This window comes from Chiloscyllium punctatum, chromosome 3 (genome assembly GCF_047496795.1).
Source record: "Chiloscyllium punctatum isolate Juve2018m chromosome 3, sChiPun1.3, whole genome shotgun sequence".
Taxonomy (NCBI): domain Eukaryota; kingdom Metazoa; phylum Chordata; class Chondrichthyes; order Orectolobiformes; family Hemiscylliidae; genus Chiloscyllium; species Chiloscyllium punctatum.
This window is the reverse complement of record NC_092741.1, coordinates 153,278,653-153,304,644: the sequence shown is the minus strand read 5'-3', so window position 1 is coordinate 153,304,644 and position 25,992 is coordinate 153,278,653. Positions and strand designations below refer to the sequence as shown.

The window sequence follows — 25,992 nt, the reverse complement described above, 5'->3', positions numbered from 1 at the left end:
TAAATACTAATACAATACTACAGTGGCCATGCTCTTCTTTTGTGAGCTGTATTAAAAAGGATTTGTTGTGCTACGTTGTATTTGCTTTTGTAATGAAGTAAAGTACAAAATATTACTTTCAGCTATTCTTGACAACTGGGCGACCACATTTAGGGTGCTGGAACTAGAATCTAGTTTACAACATAGTAACTTCTTGCCAAACCTGCAAGAATAGTTCAAATGGATGAATGGAAACATCAACTGAATTGATAAAATTATTTGATAAACCCATTACTTATTTTTGCATTGTTTTGACCCAAAGTAAGTTGTATTCTTCCAGATTTCACCCAGTGGGTTTGAAGGAGTGAGGAATTCCCACACAAGAAACAGAAAGATATGTGGATGCTGGAAATCTGAAACAAACACAGAAACTGCTGGAAAAGCTCAACAGATCTGTGGAGGAAAAGCAGAGTTAATGTTCAGGTCCAGTGATCCTCCTTCAGAACCAAGAAATTCTCATAGAACTGCTGGATAATTAGATGCTGCTTAAATCAAGTATTCTGGCTTTAAAGTTTGCAAGTCTATTCCTTGAGCTACCAACAACTCACCAAGATATTTTGAGGTGAGTGCATATCAAGAAATGCTTCTTCAGTGAAACTGACAGGCTTGGAAACCAGTAAACTGTGAAACTGAAGAGCAGCAGCCATTGCCAAATTAAAGGCTACTGCTCACAGTACTCCTCAGAGAGTATACAGTGCTTAACTGGTAGATGGCAATTTCTTTGAAGATTCTTCACCTGTCTTGCATTTCAGTCATCTTTAGCTACACTTCCTAGCTGGTAGATCTCACCTTGGTATGGAAAAAGATTATGCAGCTCAACCTTGAACATTTCATGAAGAACAAGAAGAGCACCAACAGCAATATACAATAAATAGTAGCTGTTTAAGCAACAACAGTATCGGCTGCCATTTCCGCACTCACTACCTCTTTGCTGGGCACAGGGGATTAAAATAAGCATCCAGCTCCAAGGAGAAGAACACCCATTCCTCCCCAACACAGAGAATTAGCTTCCACAACATTGATGAGCACCAAAGGCTCAGGAAGCTGATATTTTGATGGCAGATCATTCCCGAGATCTGCAGCCTTCAAGAATAAGACCTCAGTTGAAATGATTTGATTCCTTACCTGTTTGAGGGCAAGGTACTCATCAAACACAGCACATGTCTCACATGCCTCCAACTCTACCTGACTCCAATTTTACAGGGGCCAGTACAGGCAACAAGTAACCCCTTACCTTTGGGTCTATTCAGGCCCTTAAATAGACAATTAATTGCTCCCACCCTTATCACACATTATATACAACTGAAGAAGGCCCACACCACACGTAGAGCTGAAAAATGTGTTACTGGAAAAGCGCAGCAGGTCAGGTAGCATCAAAGAAGCAGGAGAATCGACGTTTCGGGCATAAGCCCTTCTTCAGGAAACCACATGTAGCTGATGGTGACTTTTATCACACAGGCTGGTGTTGGACAAGGGGTCAACATCATTTGTAGGTTCTACTGCATATAACCACCCCCCCCCCCACACTGTGCAATGGCAGCTTTACATATGATGATCTACAACCAAGTAGGATGCAATGTGTAACTACTTACAGGAAAAGACTTTAAAAAATCAATTCCATTATTTCTTTATGAAAAAGACTCACCTGGAATTAGAGTTCAGTGATAATTGATAACTTCTGTAGTTGAACAAATACTTTTGTAACAGACTAACATTTGGTAAACTATATTTCTGAATTTTCCCTGATTCACGACCCTGCAAAATACAAAGCATTGTAACTAATTATGCGCACATAACTGGTCAAAATATTTGTAGAAGTATTTTCTCTTCAGTATTCTAACTATCAGGCCTGGTATTATGAATTATATTTCCTAAACACAACCTTGCTACCAATCTTCTCACCCAGCCACATAACCAGAAAAGCTGGACAGCTGCAGGATGTTTGTTTATTTCTACAATTTAAATAATCAGACAAGAGGTGCATTTAATGAAAACACATAAAACAAAATCAAGTTTTGATCAGCTCTTCTTCAGTCCTCAAGTATCAAGTATCCTTCATTTATTGCTGGAGTTAGACTAAGCCGCACTCTGTTCGAGTACATTAAGGTACTGGATTAGTAAATGAAATATTCCAAAGTGATTCTCGATAACATTGTAAAATGATGTATGATACAATGGAACATGAGGAGATATTAATTAATTTAAATTACAAAAGGTTGGTCAAACAGGTAGGTTTTATGAAGTGTTTTAATGAAGAAAAGGTAGGACAGCAGAGAGGTGTAGGAAGGGACTTCCAGTTCAGGGGCCGCGAATACTGGAATAATTATAATTGGGAATGTGACAGGCTAGAATTAGAGGATATATAATTAGAATTAGAGGCATATATCCCAGCGTGTTGCAGGGCTGGAGAAGCTTAGAGAGATAGGGAGGAGCTTAGAGAGATAGACAGGAGCAAGACTATGAAGGGATTTCAAAACAAGGATGAGAACAAAATGCCCATTTTGACATCAATGTAGATCAGTGAGCACAAAGCTAACAGGAAATAGAGCTTATGGTGAGTCAAGATATTTGCAGCTAAGCTTTAGATGACCATTAGCGTACAGAGGGGATTGGGTTGGAATAGTTGAAGTCCAAAAAGCATGAATGAGGGTTTCAGCAGCAGGTTAATTCAGACAGTGTGAAATTGGGTGAAGTCACAGAGGTGGAAATAGGCAGAAGCTGCATGAGACAAGACTACATCATTGTAAGACATTTGATACAATAACCATCTAGCAGATAAGTTAAGGATCTTGTCTTAGATATTCGCTTGGGTACAACATATGGCGTTATTTCAATAAGTAGTTGTAGCATTTCACACTTACGGTTCTGTACATACTATTTAATATCAAACCAAAAGCCAGCATGACTCCAGTTAGCTCAACTTGATATTTCTGCCTTTTTTACATGCATTTCTTCAATCTCTTTAAAGGTAGACTGACTAAACCCTTAAACATACATTTAAACAAACCCACCTAAGAAGCATTGAACTGTTTTATTCAGTAGCAAGTGAACTGTATCAGCCATTGCTCAGCTGATAACACTTTTATCTCTAAATCAGAAGTTGTATCCCACTTCAGTCTTGAGTCCAACAAGTTTCCATTCTAGTGCAGCAGCTATACTACAAGTGACTACAAATTAAAAGCAGATAATTGACTGCACAGAGCATCGGGAAATCTGGATGTTATGAAAACGGCTTAAATTTACATCTCTTTTTCAAACATACAGGTGAGATTTACTTTATTCAATCAGCACAACTATCTGTCACAATGACCAAACTTCAGTTCTCCACACCAGTAGTTAATCTTGATTTGAACAAAATAACTTTTAACTTTGGTATTCCAACGCTGTTGTAAAATTTTCTTGATCTCACTGCCTCTGTATATCCCGGCCTCCTTTATTAATCTTCCTCTTATTCAGTGTTAAAAGTGTAGCAGATAGTTTGAGGTGTTCTTCATTTGCCAAGACATCTCAAAAATCTGTTTCTTCAAGGATACAAGCTTAAGCCATTGATTTTTTTTAACTGGCCATCTAATTCCACATTATCATTTAAAAAAGAACTTGTGTAGATCCATAAGACAATTTCTGTGAAAGAATTATACAAGATCTCAAAAACACAGCAATAGTGCCAACCTAAATAGGAATCCCACCTTGCGCATGATGTGAGATTCCAGCAAGTAATAATATAAAGAGGTTAACAGACTAAAATGCAAGGCCAGAGAGGACAGGAAATTGTGTGTGTGAAAGTCACCTTATTTTCCAAAAATGAAGACAACCCCACATGTAGAGAATCTCACTTAATTTAGCATCCTGCACACACCAATTAGATGTTAATCTAGCAGGATTTGGCATGCAGACGGTGAGTCTTGTGATGGGCAAAAAAACATACATCTGCCATGATAAATCTGAAATTGCTGGAAGGATTCTGCCCAGTTCAAGCTCGGTAAAAATATGTTGGCTTGCCATATCGCTGTAGGCACCAAGTTGAAAACTTCAAACATCACCAAAATTGAGCCAGACCTACTGGAACGCTGTGAGCTGGGTACATATCTCAATGCTGTTAAACAAAAATCTAACGCAGCATCAATCATAGCATGCTGACTCCCCATTTAGTTAAGCAGAGCAGCCTACCTACTAGGTGAAAGTGAGGACTGCAGATGCTGGAGATCACAGTCAAGATTAGAGTGGTGCTGGAAAAGCACAGCAGGTTAGGCAGCATTTGAGAAGAAGGAAAATCTACATTTCAGGCAAAAGCATTTCCTGATGAAGGTCTTTTGCCTGAAGCATCGATTTTCCTTCTCCTTGAATGCTGCCTGACCTGCTGTGCTTTTCCAGCACCATCCTACCTACTGGTCAAACTCATATCATGCTGAGTTTAGCACTTGGCAAGTGAGGCTTTGAGGTAATCTGTAATGAGACCCTGAAACAGTGGAAGACCATAATTTACTTAACTCCTTTATCACTTTTAAATGCCGTCAGTTTGTTTTCTATACCATATTCCCTGGTATGCCATCTCCTTCTCCCTCAGCAGCAAAAGGCTTGCAACTCCCTGTTAATAAAAACTGTGCTTTTGTGTTAAAAGGACGAACGCCAGGAACACATGGTTTCTTCACAATGCTACTCACACCCTGGCATTGTGCAGAGGATGCCAGCATTGTAGTGTCATCAATATGGCCATGCTACTGCCAGCATAATCTCTTTTCCTTTTTTACTGAACCACATAGCTCCAGCCAGAAATGTCTGTGTTCATCCTACTGGTCATATTGGAGTTTCAGCAGGTTAGTTAGCTCCCGAGAAATAGGATTCAACCATCCAAATGCCTCATCTAACAACTCAGTTATGAAGCTAGTGAACATGAAAATATATTAGTAAAGTAAAAAAACTGTTTTAAAGCAAAATATTTATTAAAACCATCGTATATTAAACAGGTACTTCTAAATTAAATGGAAAATGGTCTTACCACAATCAATATTTTGTCAGAAGCAGTGATACAGCAGATAGCATCCTTTGTTGTCTAAGGGAAAACAAATACAAGAGTATAAAATTAGGCTTGAATCCCAATGTTGTCCCATTCTAAATTAAACATTACATAAAAATTCAACAAGAACAGTTAATGTCATGTCTTCAATCCAATGCTTTCCCCATCCCCAATACACAGAACTATCTCAGAGTCAGATGATTTCTAATACAAGATTAAACAAAATTAATCCATGTGTTAGAGAGCAGATGCAATCAATTTCAGCAAAGTACTATTCCCAGCCAATTAAATGGTTCCCTGACATGCCAGCCCACTTTTATAAAGTACGGATGCATTCACTCACCTTGACCATTTGAGTGAGGTCATTAAATCTTTAACAGAATGACTGCCAGGATCAGGAAGCCAGACTCAATACAAATTACCTTGTCAAATAATCCAATTCTCTCTGAGGCTCAGTCTGGCAAGCTTCCTGCCTCCCAGTGATAGAAACATGATGTTCTTCCTGACTTTACTTCTCCAGTGTGTCCAGTTCAGTGCCACTAAAAGGAGAAGGAGCCACGAACATTCCCCCTTCAACACACCATTGAAAAAAAGCTTGCAACTCCCTCTTTATAGGAACAGTGTCTTTCAAAAAGGAAGGCATGGTTTCTTCACAACACTACTCACCCCGGCAGTGTGCGGAGGATGGTGGCAGTGTAATGGAGTCAATGTGGCCTTTGCCGATCAGGGAAATATTTGAGTTGTGTGTATTGTATATATAGATAGATATATAAAAGCTGGCAATAATATTGGGCAAGTCAGATTCCCAAAGTGAAACCTGTTGTGATAGCCCCTAAGTTTGACCTTAGCTATTTGTTTACCATTGTGCGCTTAACATATTCATGAAAGACTACCAATGTAATTTTAACAAAGAACAACATTTATTACACACAAAGAAAATAAAACAAGCTATGTTATGATGCTCAATAACTGTCTGAAAACGTCTCACTACAAAAATGTTAATACTGCACAGTGGCACATTACATCACAATGCTCTGCCAGGCCACTTTGTGTACAAGGACATCACCTCCCAATACGTCAGGACATGATCCATGAGTAGTGACAACTTCTACCTTCTGTCACTAGGAGTTGGCATCAGCAAAACACTAGCCTCACCACATCATCACACATCTTGAACGAACATATCTAGTTCAGCACCTCACTCTTCTACTCGTTTCTGAACTATTCACTCAAGGTTTTAGAAATCTAACTTACGTGCACATAAGTAAACCTCCAAACAATCCAACAATCACAGAACTCAAAAATGAAACTAAAAGCATATCTTTCCCTTCCTCATAAACCCAATATAGGGATACAAACTAAACATAAACCATTCATTGTTCTTCCTCTGTGGAACTCAAGCTCTCAAATACTAATCACCTTCAGCAAGCCACCTCATTTCTTAGAGTCCAAACTCATGGAAATTCAATCCTCATGTTCAAAAACCAGGCAAATGAATTTCATTTTTGAAGTATTCAACCAACACAAAGTACTCCAACTATATGCTCTCATAAGGTGACTCCTGGATACAGAATTTTGAAAATACAGATCTCCAATCTGACATATATGTTTTTTTCTATGTCCTTATGAGCAGAACATACATAACAGTTATGCAAGCACATGATGTCAAGGGGATTACTCAATTTAAGATCCTTAACCCATAAGACCATAAGAAGTCGGAGGTGTAGTCGGCCATTTGGCCCACTGAATCTGTTCCACCATTCAATTTCTATCTTATAATCCTCAATTCCACTTTCCTGCCTTTAAAAATGCACTGATCTTCAACAGCTGGCTTTGCTCATTCTCAATTAGCTGTCAGATTTACAAGCTGTCAAAATTTAAACAAGGGTCCCAAATGTACTGCAAAAGTCCAGTTTAACTATGACAATAAAGTACCTTCCCATGACAGAAATGGGTCATAGGAACATTAAGTAAAAGTATGAGTGGCAAATAGACATATTACTTACGTGTTTTACAAACATTCTCAATCTCTCAATGACATTCTAGCATTCTCCCAGAAACAAGTCAGCAACACAAACAAGGTGTAGTTATTTCATCAAATACAAAAGCAACAATTACCGACAAAGTTTTGCTGAAATCCACAGTACTGTCTCCTGCAACTGATGATTCATCATCAACGTGATAAATTCTGTTTGTATGAGAAAGAAAAAATTAAGTTTCTTTGTTAGAAATTTTCTTTCAAAAATTAAGGATGCCAGAGTATCCAGAGTGCAAATATTAGTTTATAAACAACAAAAAACATAAGCATTGTTCTACAATTAAATTTAAAGAGAATTAACACACGAATGATTTTGTCATAATCTATTAAGATTCCAATGAGACAAAATATTAAGACATCATCCTAAAAGCCGTTGTCAAATTCCATTTCACATGATAAATTCAGACTTTTATTGAAAACTAACCTCCAAATACAAAGTACAATTCTCTACATCACACAATGAGGGAGACAGTGATGAGACCATGTACATGTTGGCACATCAGACAGTAGGAAGAAACAGAAAAGGAAAATACCTATCTTACATCAGATAATTTTACACATTTCATCCAAATAAATGGAATTAAAAATTCACTTTGAAGCTTGTCTTCATTGCTGTAAAGACAACAAAGAACAGTGGCTACCTGCATAGTAGGATCATAATTCTTTAATTAAAGCATTTTGCACAAGACATTAAAGTGAATTTTGAAAAGAAAGTAACTGTTCTACTAAAGGCATCAACTCATGTTACATTTTCACAGGAGTCGTCAATCCTCCAAGAGGTGCTTCTTTGTGCATGAGTCTATATAGTGAATGCCAGCACAGAAATCAATCATAGGGAGATTTATGACAGCCTGCCCTTAATCAACATTTATTTGCATACAGAGGCACCAGCCAGCAATCAAGAAAAGGAACTGTGGCTGATGCTAACATTGTCTGACACATCCTTCTGTAAAGCTAACTTTGTTGTATCGCTAAAAATTGATAACACTAACCTTTCCCGCCCCTCCTTCCTTGTTCGTGCTACCTGGTTGATTTCCATTGCTGTGAGTTTCTTGGCGACACGATATTGCCAGATGTAAAATGCTTCCTTAGAGGCCACAATTACATGTGTTTTTGTCATGGCTATAAACAGTGGATCTAAAGCAAAAATAATAGTGTTATTATAAGACAGTTTAAAAGTCAATTAGAAATTAACTTTGGCAATAATACCATTATAAATCCAATGTAGCTAGCACCATTGTCTTTCACTGTGCCTTATGTTTGTTGAATTTTGTGTAGTTAAAAAATCATTAACAAATTTTTGTTTGAAGATTTATACTTGCAAGGTGTGTGTGTGTGTGTGCGTGTGTATTACTTTCATGAAGATTAGTTTCATATCTCTGTACAGTTCATACCTTCTATAAACAATCTTTACATCTTTGCAATAAACTAGCTCATTAGATGTTACTTAAAGAACCTAGTTGACTAGTTTCTGATGCTCCATTTTATATATGTCTGAAATGCACTCATTATCTCCATTTTAAAAATTCAAACTTTGTGGTGAATAATGGAAGAGTGGAACAAGGATTCAATTCTGTCCCTAAGTCAGTCATAACAATGAGAAAAAATAAATTAATGAAAAAATACGCTCATGATACATTCCAATACAATACCAAACAAAGTCACATTTGGATCATTTTTTCTTGAACAAGAATCACTTAACATAATGAAATAATGGCTGCTCTTTATTAATCATGAATTAAAGTTTTGTTCCTATTATACATCAGCTTGACTTAGTTGTCTGCATTCTTGGTTTGGAACGATCCAACAATATGTCAGAACTAGAACATAAATTCTAAACTGAGAGATACTGCATTGTTAGAAGGTTCCACTCTACGTATCCATGAGAACAATTTAAGTATCAGAGTGTCTGACAGTGTCTGGTCAACAATCCTGCTCCAAAAAATACGGTACAGTAGATAAGGGGAACAAGTCAAATAGTCAAGGCAGACAAGAGCTTGGCAGAGAACAAAGCAAGACTGATAATTAAACTGCATTTACTGCAATGCAAGAAGCCTGACAGGTAAGGCAGATGAACTTAGGGCATGGTTGGGAATATGGGACTAGGATTTGATTTATTATTGTCACATGTACCTAGGTACAGTGAAAAGTTTTGCTTTGTATGCAGTACAAGTAGATCATACCATACAAAATGCATAGAGTAATAGGACAGAGACAAGATACCTGCAAAGAAGGTTCACAGATAGTGAAAGCAACATTAAATTTAAAAATTATCATTTCATAGCTATTACAGAAAGATGGCTCAGGGATGGACAGGACTGACAGCTCAACGTTCGGGAGTATAGGTGCTATAGGAAGGATAGAAAGGAAGGAAACTGAAGACAGGGAGTGGTGCTTTTGGTTAGGGACAACTTACAATTGTAGAGAGGATATTTTTGAGAGATCGTCAAGTGAAGTTATATGGGCAGAACGGAGAAATAAGAAAAGGATGATTATCTTGTTGGGACTGTATTATAAGCCCCCCAATAGTCAAAGGGAAATTGAGAAGCAAATATGTAAGGACATCTCAGATATCTGTAAGAAAAACAGGGCTGTAATGGTAGGGGAGTTTAACTTTCCAAACATAGACTGGGATTGTCATAGTGTTAAGGGTTTGATTGGGGAGGAATTTGTTACGTATGTACAAGAAAACTTTCTTATGTAGATATACTTATTAGAGAAAGGGCAACAATTGACCTTCTGTTAGGAAATAAGGCTGGGCAATTGTCTGAGGTGTCAGCGGGGGAGTACTTTGGGGCAAGTGATCATAATTCTATTAGTTTTAAAATAGTTAAGGAAAAGGATAGAACTGATGAAAAACTTAAAGCTCTAAATTGGAGAAAGGCCAATTTTGACAGTAATAGGAATTTTCAAAAATTGATTGAGGGAGGCTATTCACAGGTAAGAGGACAGTTAGCAAGTGGGAGGCCTTTAAATATGAGAGAATGAGATTTCAGAGACAGTATGTTCCCGTTAGTGTGAAGGGCAAAGCTGGTAGGCGTAGAAAGTGCTGGATGACTACAGAAATTCAGGCTCTGGTTAAGCAAAAGAAGGAGGTATATGTCAGGAAAAGACAGCTGGGACCGAACGAATTTGTGGAGGCAGGGTCATTGGGGACATTTAAGAGACTCCTCGACATACATATGGTCACAGAAATTTGAGGGTGCATACATGAGGATCAGTGGTCGGCACAACATCGTGGGCTGAAGAGCCTGTTCTGTGCTGTACTGTTCTATGTTCTATGAATCCCTAGAGGAGTATAACAGCAACAGAAGTATACTTAAGAGGGAAATCAAGAGGGCAAAAGGGGTCATGAGATAGCTCTGGCAAGGAGTTCAGGAAAATGCAAAGAGATTCTATGAGTACATTAAGGGCAAAAGAGTAACTAGGGAGAGAATAGGGTCCTTAAATATCAATGTGGCCATTTACGTGTGGAACCACAGAAGATGGGTGAGATACTAAACAAATATTCAGATCAGTATTTATTGTGCAGAAGGATATGGAAGCTAGGGAGCTTGGAGAAATAAATAGCAATATCTATAAGAGAGTACATATTACAGAACGGGGGTGCTGAAGGTCTTAAAATGTATCAAGGTAGATAAATCCCCAGGAAGTGATCAGGTGTTCCCCAGAACTTTGTGGGAAGTTAAGGAAGAGATTGGTGGGCCTTTTGTGAGATATTTGTATTATTGACAGCCATGGGTGAGGTGCTGGAAGACTGGAGGTTGGCTAATGTGGTGCCATTATTTAAGAAAAAGCCAGGGAACTATAGACTGGTGGGTAAGTTATTGGAAAGGATTCTGAGCTACAGGATTTACATGCATTTGGAAAGGCAAGGACTGATTAGGGATAGTGTTGAGAGTATGGTGCTGGGAAAGCACAGCAGGTCAGGCAGCATCAGAGGAACAGGAGAATTGATGTTTCGGATATAAGGCCTTCATCAGGACTGATTAGGGATAGTCAATATGGCTTTTTACTTCCTCTAATTGGTTGCTTATTTGTCCATCACCATTCACAATTAGGTGCTGCATGCTGTAGAACGTTACTGTGTTGGTTGTTGATTGCCTAGTTCTGTCCATAGGATTCTGCTTCCGCTTGTTTATATTAATGTAGCCATGTGTTGAAGCTTCACTAGGTTGGTATTTCATTTCGAGTTTTGCGTGGTGATTCTCTGAGACAGGATCTTTTGAAACATACAGAATACTGAATGGTCTGGACAGAGTAGATGTTGAGAACACGTTTCCATTGGTAGGAGAGACTAGGACCCGAGGACACAGCCTTTGAGTAAAGGGAAGACCTTGTAGAACAGAGATAAGGAGAAGCTTCTTCAGCCAGAGAGTGATGAAATTATGGAATTCATTGCCACAAAAGACTGTGGAGGCAAGGTCATTGAGTATATTTAAGTCTTGACTATCACAGGAATCAGGGGTTACAGGGAGAAGGTGGGAAAATGGGGTTGAGAAACTTATCAGCCATGATTGAATGGTGGAGTAGACACGACTGGCTGATTGGCCTCACTTCTGCTCCTATGTCTTATGGTATTATGGCTTCAACAAGAGATAAATTGGTTAAACTAATGAGTATTTTTTCTCTGGTGTTGGTTCCCTCACTACCTGTCAGAAGTTTGTCTGGAATCTATGTCTTTCAAGAATCAACCAGATTAGTCATTAGTGATGCATCAAGCCAATTTTGGTGATGGGTATTGAAATCTCCCACAAAGGAACAATGGGGCTCAGTACAAATATATCAGAAAAAAAGCACTAGGCTTTATTTGTAGAGGGGTAGAATTGAAGATTATTGCTGAAAAAATACATTTTTGTCAAAGTTTCTCACCTTGCATTCATCAGATTAACTCACAAGAATTACCATAACCAAAGGCAAATGAAAGTTGGATCAATGAAGCATTTTCTGAGCACCCACCAGCTTTCCCAGTTTAGTAATTGCCACCATCATTCTTATTCTTTGTAATCTAACAAAATCATCCCCCTCCACCCCCACCCATCAATGTCTATTGAATGCCAGCATTCGTGTTTTGATCTTATAAACCAAAGAAAAATTGTACGATTTACTTCTTGGATTGACTGGCACAGGCAACGATACCCAATCCTATAAATGAATGATAAACAAAAAGGTTCATCAATAAAAAATACATCTGATAATTTTTGGTAACAAGGGCTTATCCTTTTGATAAGTGCTGTCCCTTTCCTGCCTATTCTCATGCTTCTCAGTGCTGATTCCTGACAGTAGCAGGTAAAACACTGACAACGATGTTAATGAAAGATTCCTAGGATCAGAGACCAGAATTTTGTATATAAGGCCTATACAAAGAACTGCCTCAGGCTCTTGAAATTCTGCTGAAAAGAAGGCATCTCAGTGATGCATGCATGCTTTCAGGTTTTTTTAAAGACATGGCCATACTTGACAATGTGTCACCTTTCCACTGAACTGGACTTGCATGTTACTAAATAATCCAGCATTCAAGCTTAGTGCTATTATTTCCATAAATACTCAAAATATTGCATGTGAGATTTACTTCGTACAATGGATGGAATTTTCACCTCCCTGGCATTGCATGGGCAATGGACAAAATGTTGGAAAAATTTAGCAAGAATGAAAAAAAATTAGAATCCTGACATAGGGAAAAAAAAATCCATTTTTTTCCTATAAGCTCTAAACAATAACTTTAGAATCTCGCTATTGAGTATGACTTCCTTATTTCCATATAATTGTATCCTAGCAAACTCTCAATTAGCCTCATTTCCATGCTACTTCCAATTTTCCTTTCATTTCTTGGAGTCCAGGGGAAGGGGGTGAGGAGTGAGGAGGAAGCAACAGAGAACAGAGGAGAGGTGAGAATGTCTCAAAGGTCACTAATGCTCTGGCCTCTCTATAGGGTGGGTGTGTAGGGTCAACAAGGCCATGGGAATTCACAAAGCCATAGGCTCCAAGAATAACTTGGGAACACTAATGATGATGAAGAACAGTTGCAGCAATGGAACTGGGGTGCCTGAAAGGTCACAGAAACCACAAGAACAGCAGCGCAAAGGAAACAATCCTGCAGTCGCCGCCTGAGGTGCATATCACTCACAAGAACATAAAGTTGAAACCTTGCCATCTTATGTCCAAAATCAACTGTATAATAGCCACACAAAACATTCATTCCCTCTCCAATAAATGCTGACCCATCCAATAAAGCCCATTTCCCATGAATTAGTAAGAAGTACTGAAATGAACCTCCCTAGGAAGACCACGTTACATTGTCTTAAAGCATTACATGACAGGAAACAAGATAAAGGAGACATTTAACATCATCAACAACATCCTCACAGGCATAAAGTTCACCAAGGAGGAAGAAACCGACAACAAACTTGCGTTTCTGGATATTACAATAGAAAGAAAGGACAATGGAGAACTACAAACCTGCGTGTACAGAAAACTGACAAACACTGACCAAATACTCAACTACACCAGCAACCATCCCAACACACACAAACGAAGTTGTATCAGAACACTATTCCAACGAGCCACCTCACACTGCAGCACAGACAAGTTACGCAAAACAGAGGAGAACCACCTATACGACGTATTCAAGAAGAACGGATACTTAAAAAACACAGTGTGCAGATTCCTCAAGAATAAACCACGACAAGCAGACCAAATACAACCAGAAGCCCTAACCACCTTACCATACATCAAAGAAGTTTCAGAAATGACAGCCAGACTACTAAGACCCCTTGGAATCCTAGTAGCACACAAACACACCAACACTCTCAAACAAAAACTAACAAACTTAAAAGACCCAGTACAACCCATGGACAAAACCAACGTCATCTACAAAATTCCATGCAAGGACTGCCACAAACATTATGTAGGACAAACAGGAAGAAAGTTAGCCACCAGGATACAGGAACACCAGCTAGCCACAAAAAGACATGACTCTCTCCCTCGTAGCCCTACACACGGATGAAAAAAAACACCATTTCGACTGGGACAACACATCTATCCTGGGAGAGGCTAAGCAAAGACATGCCAGAGAATTCCTAGAGGCCTGGCACTCCAACCACAACGCCATAAACAAACGCACAGATCTAGATACCATTTATCAACCCCTCAGAAAACGAACAGGAAATGACATCACCACAAACCCGAGGAACCCCATCCAGGAGAAAGATATAAATAGAAAGCAGGAGACAACAGCTTCGCTTCACTTGGAGGTCACCGCTGATGATGTTACCTAGCAAGGTAATGAAATGTCTGGATATCAAATCTACAGCTCAGCGAGCAAACCTATACCCTATTACATGACACGACACTTCGTTATGATTGATGTCAGTGCTCAGGAGTACCTTGAATGAAATGAAGTTCTCTTTGTGACATTTCCCAGGGATCATCTGCTCATGCACTGGTTGGCCCTGTTGACCTAGAAGACTTGGGCAGTCATCCCCAACAGAATGTTGGCCGAAATGACCCAGGTCTACTGGAAGTGCCTGTTCATATAAAGGCTGACCAGCCGAAGTAGGAAATTCTGAAGGCTCTGCGATCACAAGAAGGGGGATACTTCTGGACAGTTCTGAGAAGAAGCTTCTAAGGAGGTTCTGCATGCGGTTCCTCCTCCCTATGAGCAGCAATCTGTCTCGCTGAGACGAGGAGCCACCTGGAATAAGGTTGAAGTCCCTGGCCCCTTTTGTCTTGGCATTATTGCAGAGTTTCAATGGCCAAGCAATCAAGTTCAAATCTACATGCATATTCAGCAGATACTTAGTGTGCCGGACCTCAATTACTATGGCAGTCACCAACCTCTCCATGGAGACAGCCAGATGCAGAAATGCTGGAGCCAGTACTGTACTGTTACCATTGGTAGACTTCGCCATCCTTCAATCCAGTTTATCAACTGCCTGGGACAAACCAGCATGTTATTATGTGCTTATGTGTGTATTTAAACAAAGAAATTAATGGGTGAAAACCATGAGATTGTCTTCTGCCTGGAAATGAGCAGGTGCCTGGTCTCCAGCAGTTTTCCAAATGCCACAGACACTCGTAGACATGTGTCAGTGATGTGCTCACCATAGTCTTCCCGTGTCTAATCTATATAGAGTACCCACTGAGGTGGAAGTCTCTGAGCTGGTGATGAGTGCAGGTCAAGTCATAGAGTCAGAAGGGCTTATGCCAGAAACGTTGACTCTGCTGCTCCTCGGATGCTGCCTGACCTGCTGTGCTTTTCCAATACCACGCCTTTCGACTCTGACTCTCCAATATCTGCAGTCCTCACTTTGTCATAGAGTCAAAGAGTCATACAGCACAGAAATAAACCCTTTGGTCCAAGTCGTCCATGCCAATCAAGTAACCTAAACTGAGCAAGTCCAATTTGGCAGTTCATTCCATACATGCACCACCCTCTGTGTGAAGAAGTTGATCCTTCAGTCCCTTTTAAATCTTTCCCCTCTCACCTTAAACCGTTCACTCTTTTATTTTGGACTCCCCTAACCTTGGAAAAAGCCCTTGGCTATTCACTTTATCTATGCCCCTCAAGATTTTATAAACCTCTATATTCATAGAGGGTTCAGTGACTTTCTCCTCAGAAGTGAAAGGGCTGGTGGGATAAAAAGGTTGTGAATATCAGTGTTAATGGGACAACAGCACAGTACAAGAATGCTTATTGGGTTGGTTGGACATTGAGATTTTCCCATGCCGACATGAGCAAGTCGTGAAGTTCTCCACCAGTTCGAGAATTTTCTCTTCACAGGGAGTTAAGAGGCAGGTGTCTGCCACCACCTTTCTCAGTCCGTATGAAAATACTTAACTGTCTTCCTGCACTGCTAGGTGTTCATGTAAACCCAGGGCAAACCACTAACCATGGCCACTATTCAGTCTGGCTCCGTCTGGTACCATGGCCTTTCTACAGCAGTCAGCAGGTAAAAGAATGACCCTCTTGCCCACCATTTCACCACCAGCATCTACAAGACCCTGTCCATGAAATAGGGACACAGCATTGGTTTCTGAGTCAGTCTTCAGCAATAACAGTGGAGCACCACAACGTGATGAACAGTTCCTGGCTTACAGTGTTTGAAATGGTGTGCAGCAGTGTTTTTAAGTATGGAAGCAGCAGTATTAACAATTCCACCTCTCATTCTGGACAACTACTCGAGAAGCGCATTAGAGAGCCTGGTTGCATAATTGATTAGATAAAGTGTGTCAAGACTGCTTGAGAAAGATCACTCCAAGCCATGGTAGATGGGCGTTATTAAGTTCCTTCAACAAAAAAAAAATCAGCTCAAAAGGGGTACATTCAGCTCTATATTTTTCAACATCTACAAATGTTGACATTTTAATAATGAAGTCTAACATCTTTCCTGAATCACAAACTAGATCTCAAGGTCAGCTCTCACAGGTGCCAATATATGTTTCAGGTGGAATCTGAATTACATTCTCCATCAAACATGTGATATAACATATTCATCACAGTTACACACTCACTGCAGCAAAGCAAGTTCAGAGCCAGACATTAAATATTTAAAGTGTGATGAAGGATGTGAAAGACATTTATAGCTCGAGAACGTATTAAACATTGAGACATCATGTAAACATCAAAACAAATTTCAAAAAACCTTTGTAAATTTTGTTTTTGCACTGAATTAAGTTTGAAAACAATATTTAATTAATGCTGCAAAAATTCAAAACTTACAAAAGATCCCAATTCAATCCATCACTACAAAGACCAAACCATAAATAGAGAGCTCTTCAAGGCCCACAGATCCACACGGAGATGCTGAAAACTTAGAAATACTACTACAAATAGGTTACAAAATTCTTTCAATTTTTGTAAAAGTAATGAATAAGTTAGTAACAAATTGAATAGAAAGTTTGTGTGAGAAGTTAAATTCAAAGAAAAGTCTCTAGATTTGAGTCATTTTATTCTTTAGTCATTCAGTTCTTTAGGAAATTCAGGGTTGGGAGAAATTGCTGTCTGTGTGCTTTATAAGCTGTTTTAAATGTTGGCATTTGTCATTTGTTCAAGAGTTAATTGACATTTTTAAGTTTCTTATGAACGTGGTTTTCAATATTACAAATTAAAATTAATCATTTTAACTTTTACATAATAATCTATACTTTTTTGGGGCAAATCCAAAATGTAATTCAAAATATTAAACCTACATAAAAAGTTAAAATCGTTTTATGAATTTATGAAATTAAAGGTGTAATAATCTAAACATAAAGAACATTATTTATGGCCAATTCTTTCACCATAATAAAATAGCAAATGAATAATAAAGTCAGACTGTTAATACTTTTGGGTTTACATTCAGATATTTTAAATCTGTCATCACATAATAAAGTTTTCTTGCCAATTAATATAGAGTGCCTGTGAACTTTAAAAAAAATTATTGAGATACTTTCCAGCTTTCTGGACACCAAGTATGTCTGAATGGAGAAGCTGGCTAGACTTCAAAGCACAGAGGATGAGAACTCCAAACTCTAACACCATTTTATTTCCAGCATTATGTCAGCTAAACACATTAAATTTTCTCAACATCCTACTGCTCTTGTGTATGGAAGGTTTACCACACTGAAAAAGAATTTTGCAGGATGTCACTGAGACAGAAAAAGAGAAGAATACTTGGCTTCTTCTGATGAAAGGTTTCACTGTTAAAACAGGCTAGCGAGACGACATAACTCATTCAGAAGCAAGACTAAAAACCTCAACCTACATATTTACTCTTCAATCAAGTTAAAGGTATTCATTACTGAAATATCTATACCTAAGTAGTGCTTTGGATAAATGACAGTAATGACTAGCACCAAACAAAGACCCAACTGCCTTGCAAGGTCAATGAAACAGTGAAATTAAGTATGTGACAGACAATAAGATGGTAATAATACATAAGTATCAATGCATTGTTTAATTTCTCTCGGTCAAATCTAAACGTTCAAATCCTTAATATTCTCAAATATACATGATTAGGAATAATAGATACATAACACGCAAAGGAAAATAGTGTCAGTCTAATTACTGTCATACTAAATACCTAAAAACTCTTCACTTTGTATAAATTAGGAAAATAATTTCTTTCCACATCCTTCCACGCTGGGAATTACAGGATTAGCAGACAGGTTTTCAGAACACAAAACATTCTAGAACCATTTTTAACATGTTAACTGAACCTTTATTTTAGTCATCTACTTTTTCATGGTAATGCACAGCCATCACACTATAGAAAACAAATCTCCAATTGAAAAAACACTCAGTTGTGAGATTTCTGTTGCTTTATATGTATAAGCAGTTCAAGTAACCTTTTAGCTACTTTCCTATCAAGGTTTTTAATTGTGACTTGAACCAAATAAAATATCAGATATTAATAGTTCACTGATAATTTTACCATTTTCTAGTAGGTTATAAAGGTGAACAAATTCTACAAAAAAACTTCTGTTTCTGTGCTGTGACCTCTCCCAAACAGGTTACTCCAAGATCAGTTGTGAATTTCACCTGTTTGTGAATTTTCCCAGATACACTCCAATGTCCAGCGATACCTGAATTCAAATAGCAAAGGCAATAACTGCGCAGGTTCACTGCTGTGCCAGTTAGCAATGTGGGTTTCTTTCTCTCCCTCTCTCTCTCTCCTGCACTGCCTGACCATGTGCTACCTTTGTTTGCTCCTCTCCCTTTTTTTTCCAAAGTTCCAAAACAAAACAACAGCATATAAAACAATAATTGCTGCTCCTGGAATTCAAGGAAATCACCTCCAACACTGAAAATACCCTAAAACAGGAGCAGCTGTTACAGCCAGAAAATCTCCCTGTCCTCCATCTTGGATTCTTTCAGCCTTTCCTCCTTCCTATCCTTTGTATCAGAAAGATGTTGTGAAACTTGAAAGGGTTCAGAAAAGATTTACAGTACATAGATGTTGCCAGGTTGGAGGATGTGAGCTGTACGAAGAGTCAGAGAGTCATAGTCATAGGGATGCACAGCATGGAAACAGACCCTTCGGTCCAACCTGTCCACGCCGACCAGATATCCCAAAGAGAAAGCCTATGTCATTTGAAAGCGACAGAAGTGTGTATAACTGCCCTATCCACATGACAGAAACTTACTGCACAGGAGCACCGCAGTGTTGTAACTGGCACAAGCACACAGTGGTCTCTGGAACATGTGCAATATGCTATTGCAAACCATGCAAGGTATCCCACTTCAGTAGCAATAGAAATACGAGCTGTCGATGAAACAAGCAGAGCAGTAGCCCCAGATACTTGGTATGATCTTTCAGTTCCAGGACAGCTGAAGACCATAAAGCCATAAGATATAAGAACAGTGTTAGGCCATTTGACCCATCAAGCCTGCTCCACTATTCGATCATGGCTGATATGTTTCTCAACCCCACTCTCATGCCTTTTCCCTGTTACGTTGATCCCTTACCAATCAAAAACCTATCAAGCTGCGTCTTAAATGCCTTCAATAACTTAGCCTCCATAGCTCTGTCTGGCAGTGAGTTCCAGACTCAGCACCTTCTAGCTGAAGAAATTCCTCCTCATCTCAGTTCTCAAGGATCATTCATCTCTTCGAGGCTATGCCCCAAGGTCCTAGTCTCTCGTATTAGCAGAAACATCTCCACATCCACTCCATCCAGGTTTCTAAGTATTCTGTAAGCTTCAATGAGATTACCCCTCATCCTTCTAAACTCTATCAAAGCACAGAGCCAAGGTCCTCAACTGCTCCTTTTGTGACAAGCCTTCACCCTGCGATCATTGTTGTAAACCTCCTCTGAAAAGGGCCAGGCGACATGGCAGAGACTGGCAAACGAGTGGCAGCTAAAGGATCTAACTTTACAGACACCACTGGGGAAGGCAGGGTCTGCTTCATCAGGCCCAGCCATTATCTTTGCCTTGCTCCCAGACTCCCTGGCCCCCTCAACCCCAGCACCGTGATATCGGCGACACAAAAACATCAATGTAGCATGCTGAGCTCAACAGTGTTTCCTGCAGCCATCATAGAGTTATAGAGATATACAGCATGGAAACAGACCCTTCGGTCCAACTCGTCCATGCTGACCAGATAGCCCAACTCAATCTAGACCCACCTGCCAGCACCTGGTCCATATCCCCCCCAAACCTTTCCAGTCCTTTTCCAGGTGCCTTTTAAATGTCACAATTGTACTAGCCTCCACCACTTCCTCAGGCAGCTCATTCCACACACACACCACATGTGAAAAAGTTGCCCCTTAGGTCTCTTTTATATCTTTTCCCTCTCACCCTAAACCTATGCCCTGTAGTTCTGGACTCCTCCACCCCAGGGAAAATACTTTGTCTATTTACCCTATCCATGCCCCTCATGATTTTATAAACCTCTATAAGATCATCCCTCAGCTTCCGACGCTCTAGGGAATACAGCCCCAGTCTATTCAACCTCTCCCTATTGCTCAAATCCTCCAACCCTGGCAACATCCTTGTAAATCTTTTCTGAACCCTTTCAAGTTTCACAACATCCTTCCGATAGGAAGGAGACAAGAATTTTGCACGCAATATTCCAAAAGTAGCCTAACCAATGTCCTGTACAGCCGCAACATAACCTCCCAGGCATACTGAACGCCTTCTTCACTATCCTATCTACCTGTGACTCTACTTTCAAGGAGCTATGAACCTGCACTCCAAGATCCTTTGTTCAGCAACAGTCCTTACGACTATACCATTAAGTGTATAAGTTCTGCTAAGATGTGCTTTCACAAAATGAAGCACCTCGAATTTATCTAAATTAAACTCCATCTGCCACTTCTCAGCCCATTGGCTCATCTGATCAAGATCCCATTGTAATCTGAGGTAACCTTCTTCGCTGTCCACTATACCTCCAATTTTAGTATCATCTGCAAACTCACTAACTATACCTCTTAAGCTCACATCCTATTCATTTATATAAATGACAAAAAGTTGTGGACCCAACACATCATGGATTACACCTGCACATTCATTGGGGCCTGTTTGGTGTTATGATTAAGCATTCCAGTTTTGAGTACGGCCTCCCCTAAAATGAGCAAAATTGACTAGTTACTAGTGGACTCCACTGTGCTAATATTCATTAACATCCAAGATCTAATACTAACTGCCATCGATGAAAGTCTGTCCCAAACTTCTACCACTCATTGGATGAAACAGTGTTTCCTAATCCCGAAAGGTCTGGCTTCATATTTTGAACAATGATGCCTAGTCCTAAACAGCTCAACTAACAAAAATAGCTCCTTCCAATCTATGACCTGTTTGAAGATCTTGAAAATTTTCTATCAAGTCATTTCTCATTCTTCTAAATTTCAATTAATATGTCTCTGTAAACCTTGTAATTTAACCTTTGGAGTGCATATATCACTTGAATAGTAACAAAGTGGTCCCACCCATCAGGCCTAATTTCAGGGTCAACTCCATTTCCGTTGCAATGGAAGCCTTAACTGAGTTTTGAATTGATCATGCCAACAGATATAACTTTCACCCCTTTAAGAGAGGATGAGCAGGCGATGCCAATCAATCAGATGGTTACTAGCTCTTCATAGCAGTGTCACTAGAAACAGTGGCCACTGAAGGGGAGTCCCCAAGCCAGTGGATGGCTGACCAGGAAGGGATTCCCTTATTTTTCTCAGTCCATCAGGATATCCTTGACAGTCATCCAGTCTGATAAGATTCCAATCATATTGGCCACTTAAACCCCCAATTGGCTGAAGGATAGGCTGGACATCCACCACTGATACGGCCACTGGTAAATCTGCAACAGTGGTGGGAAGACAATGTGAACGGCTCACTCCACCATTCCTGCCAATTTTAAACCTCCTCTGCTACCTTGGCAATGGTTTTTTTGCCCAATTCCTTTTTCAAAAGATAGTTTTGTAGTATTAAATTTGGTCCAAATGTAAAGGAATTTGAAACAGTTGTACATGAAGGAACTGACCAAATCAAACAGTAACAACTCTTATTCACATTTTGAATGCAAAGCACTACCTGAATTTTTATACTTTCATCAAATCAAATTTATACACTTACCAATGTCAATATATTTTGAATCCAAGGGTGTTCCAATGGAATTACACAATACTAGAACATACTAAAACAGAAGAAAATCAAATGTTGTGAAATTGATTTTACCTTGTGTTTAATGAAAATCAGTTGCTTACAGTTTAATTAGCCCACTGTTATTGTTCTTACAGATGCACACAATGACATTACTGACATTTTGAACTGAACTTTCTGTCCTTAGTTTTTTTTTCCAGACAATTGAACTGTTTTGGGTTGTATGCCCAATCAGCAGCACTGCTGGTACAATGTGTTAAATGTAAATGGTGCCTCTGGGATCATGAATCAAATTCATTATTTAGCAGGTGGATGGAGGACTTAGAAAGGCAATTCAGCATATGCTGGTGCAAGGCTGGCCAGCAGCATTCACACTGTTCACCAAGACAATGACGCTGAGTTGGATGGGACAAGAGAAGACGGCAGCCTCTTCACCACCAGCATTATCCAGCATAACAGATGCTGGACATAATCATGAAATTGAAAGCCTCTGCCTTTTGACAGCCTTGGATTTTGTAATGTGCACCTTTAATGTGCAGAGTACATTCTAATTTCATGAAGCTCTAACCTCCCAGTGATGACCTAAGAAGCAGGTCTAGAATCCTTGCATTACTAGTCAAATTCTCAAAACATTGTTTGAATTGTTTGAATTCTCAAACATCGTTTGAATAACAATCTCATTTGGCTTCCTGCATACACTAGGCAAGTTTTTTATTTATCTGTTCTTTCATCACGGGATGTGGATGTCACTGGCAAGACAAGCAATTGTTGCCCAAAACCAACCACCCTTGAATTGAGTGGCTTGCTAGGCCATTTCAGATGGCAATTAAGTGTCAATAACATTGCTAGAATCACTTGGAAACTAGACCAGCTAAAGTCATTAGTTGTGAATGAGCTGGGATTTTATATCGACCAACGATAGCTTCATGGCCACATTACAAAACTATTATAGATTCCAGATTTATTAATTGAATTGAAATTTGATCAACTGTTATGGTGGGATGTGAACTCACATCCCCAGAGCATTAGCTTGGCCTCTGAATTACTAGTCCAGTGACGCTACACCACAATTTCCCCCTAAAAGTAAATGCGCAACAATTGCTCCTAGACAAAAAGGGAGGAAGCGTTCATGTACAACACTATTTTTCTCATTCTTGTCTCTAAACCCAACAAAATGTACCTTGTAAAATTCCCCCCAATAGCATGGAAATAAATTATGGAAATTGTTACCATAGCAACTATAGACTCCATCTCACTCTCATCCTTTCAAGTGCAGTGCATAAACAGAAAAACAAGTAAGTGACACAACAGAATAAATTGACAATATCTTACAGTTGCTCAAAATTAGTAAGTAACAGTAAGTAATAAGGTAAAGATGGAGCTTACATTCATTGTATCCTCAGGGTTTTGTTTACTAAGTCATATCAGAGGCAGTTTAACAATATATCACACTGTTTTGAGGCTAGAATCACATATTAGTCAGACAATGTTGTTCACCACTACAGATCCTAGACTTTTATTCCAATTTAGTTTAAATTCCTTAGCTGCCACAATGGGATTTTAGCTGGATTGTTAGTCTAGACCTGTGGATTTTACATAGTAACATAGTCATTATTTTATTAATTCTGTTGGTGAAACATATTTTCCACTGCAGTCCCTCATGGTAACAGCATAAATTATAAAAAATCATAAAAAGAGAACAGTTATTTGACCTATGGGCTGATCTCTTTTGACTGATCTCAGACCTACTTTAATTATCAGTTTCCCAGATGTGAATTCTATTAGCTGACTTTGAAATTTGCCATTTAGCTATTTCTTCACACGAGCATCATTATTTCAATTCCAGAAAGCTGGTCAACTGTACTTCACAATGTTGAAAGAGAAAGGGAAGATGGATTTGGTTATTGCATCATGTTGAACATGGTAGAAATATTGGAGAATGATCATCTGAATGCAGACTGAAGTGTGGTGAAATTGTTCTTTCCACAATGCTACTGGACCTGCTGAGTGTTTTCAATATTTTGATCAAAATTTCTAGCACTAGCAACCTTTTGCTTTTGTAATAGTACTTGTTTAGTGGGTGATGCTTGGGATTTTCTCTACTAAAAGCCAAAATAATTTCTAGGAAATAAAGTTCTGGACACATATATGATAATTGCAAAATGATTTTGTTGAAGGATGTGCATTGAGGGAAGCATGGAAACATAGAAACATATGAACAGGAGTAAGCCAATTGGCCCTTCAAGCCTGCTCTGCCATTCAATATGATCATTGCTGATCATTCATGTAGTATCCTGATTCTACTTTCTTCCCATATTCTTTGATCCATTTAGCCCGAAGAAATATTTGTATCTCTTACTTGAAAACACAATGTTTTGGTCTCAACCACTTTCTGTGGCAGAAAATTCCACAGGCTCACCACTCTCTGGCTGAAAAATTTATCTTCATCTCTGTCCTAAAAGGCCTACCCTTCATCCTTTGATTGTGACCTCTGCCTACACAAGCCCTGTTCATCAAGAACATCCTTCCTGCATATATATTTCTAATCTTGTTAGAATTAGGTTTCTAGAAGACCATCTCACCTCTCCCTGACCCCCAAATTTCTCAACTCTAATGAATGCAGTCCTAACTGATGCAATCTCTCCTGGTATGTCAGTCCAGTCCAGTCATACCAGGAATCAGACTGGTAAACTTCTTTGCACTCCCTCAGTAGCCAGAACACCCTTCCTCAGAAAAGGAGAACAAAACTACACCCAATACTCCAGGTATGGCCCTATAAAGTTGCAGCAAGATGTTCCAGCTCCTGTACTCGAATTGTTTTGCTATGAAGGTCAACGTGTCATTTGCTTTCTTCACCACCTGCTGCACTACAATGCTTACTTTCAGGGACTAGTGTACAATGACACCCAGGTCTTGTTACCTTCCCCAATCTATTGCTATTCAGATAATACCCTGTCTGCCTGTTTTGCTATAAAAGTGAATAGCCTTATGTCAATGTTATACAGCATCTACCATGAATTTGCACACTTAACTTGTCCAAATCACACTGAAACTTCAGTGCACCCACCTCAAAGTAAACCCTCCCATCCAGCTTAGACATATGGAACATAGTTTCCTCATCCAGATCATTAATATATATTGTGAATAGCTAGGGTCCAAGCCCTAATCCCTGCAATTAGTACCCTGCCACTCGGAAACATATCTTTTTATTCTTAGTCTGTTTCCTGTCTGCCAACTAGTTCTCAATCCACTTCAGTACACACCTTCTAATCCCATACACTTTAATTTTGCATACTAATTTCTTAATTGGGGCTTCATTGAAAACCTTCTGAAAATCCAAGTAAAACACATCTACTGCTTTCCTTTATCCCCTGTACTAGTTACATCCATTAAAAAAACCAAGAGATTTGTCATGCATGACTTCCCCTTTGCAAATCTAAGCTCTGTCTGTCGAATCTTATACTATCTTTCAAGTGCTCTGCTGTTACATTTTTTTATAATGAACTTTATCATTTTTCCCATTACCAACATTAAGTCTACAATTCACTGTTTTCTCCCGCCTCCCTTTTTTAAAATTCATTTGGGGGATGTGGGCGTCGCTGGCTGGGCCCAGCATTTATTGCCCAGCCCTAGTTGCCCCTAAGAAGGTGGTGCCTTCTTGAACCACTGCAGTCCACCTGCTGTGGTTTGACCCACAATGCCATTAGGTAGGGAATTCCAGGATTTTGACACAGCAACAGTAAAAGAAAGCTGATATATTTCCAAGTCAGGATGGTGAGTGGCTTGGAGGGGAACTTGAAGGTGGTGGTGTTCTCATGTATCT

General features: G+C 39.2%; 1 protein-coding gene across 4 annotated transcripts in view; it reads right to left on the bottom strand.

Moving 5' to 3' along the window:
- Positions 1-25,992, bottom strand: part of wdr35 (WD repeat domain 35) — a 105,749-nt gene that overhangs the window by 55,855 nt on the left and 23,902 nt on the right. For 3 of the 4 annotated variants that reach the window (XM_072562613.1, XM_072562641.1, XM_072562630.1), the window contains 6 exons: positions 23,400-23,432; positions 22,143-22,203; positions 8,084-8,228; positions 7,172-7,241; positions 5,036-5,089; positions 1,685-1,794 (listed from right to left, as the gene is read on the bottom strand). In XM_072562613.1, the coding sequence (XP_072418714.1) occupies positions 1,685-1,794; positions 5,036-5,089; positions 7,172-7,241; positions 8,084-8,228; positions 22,143-22,203; positions 23,400-23,432 (473 nt within the window). The remainder of the gene's footprint in view (positions 1-1,684; positions 1,795-5,035; positions 5,090-7,171; positions 7,242-8,083; positions 8,229-22,142; positions 22,204-23,399; positions 23,433-25,992) is intronic. The other variant, XM_072562623.1, reaches the window with a different exon arrangement.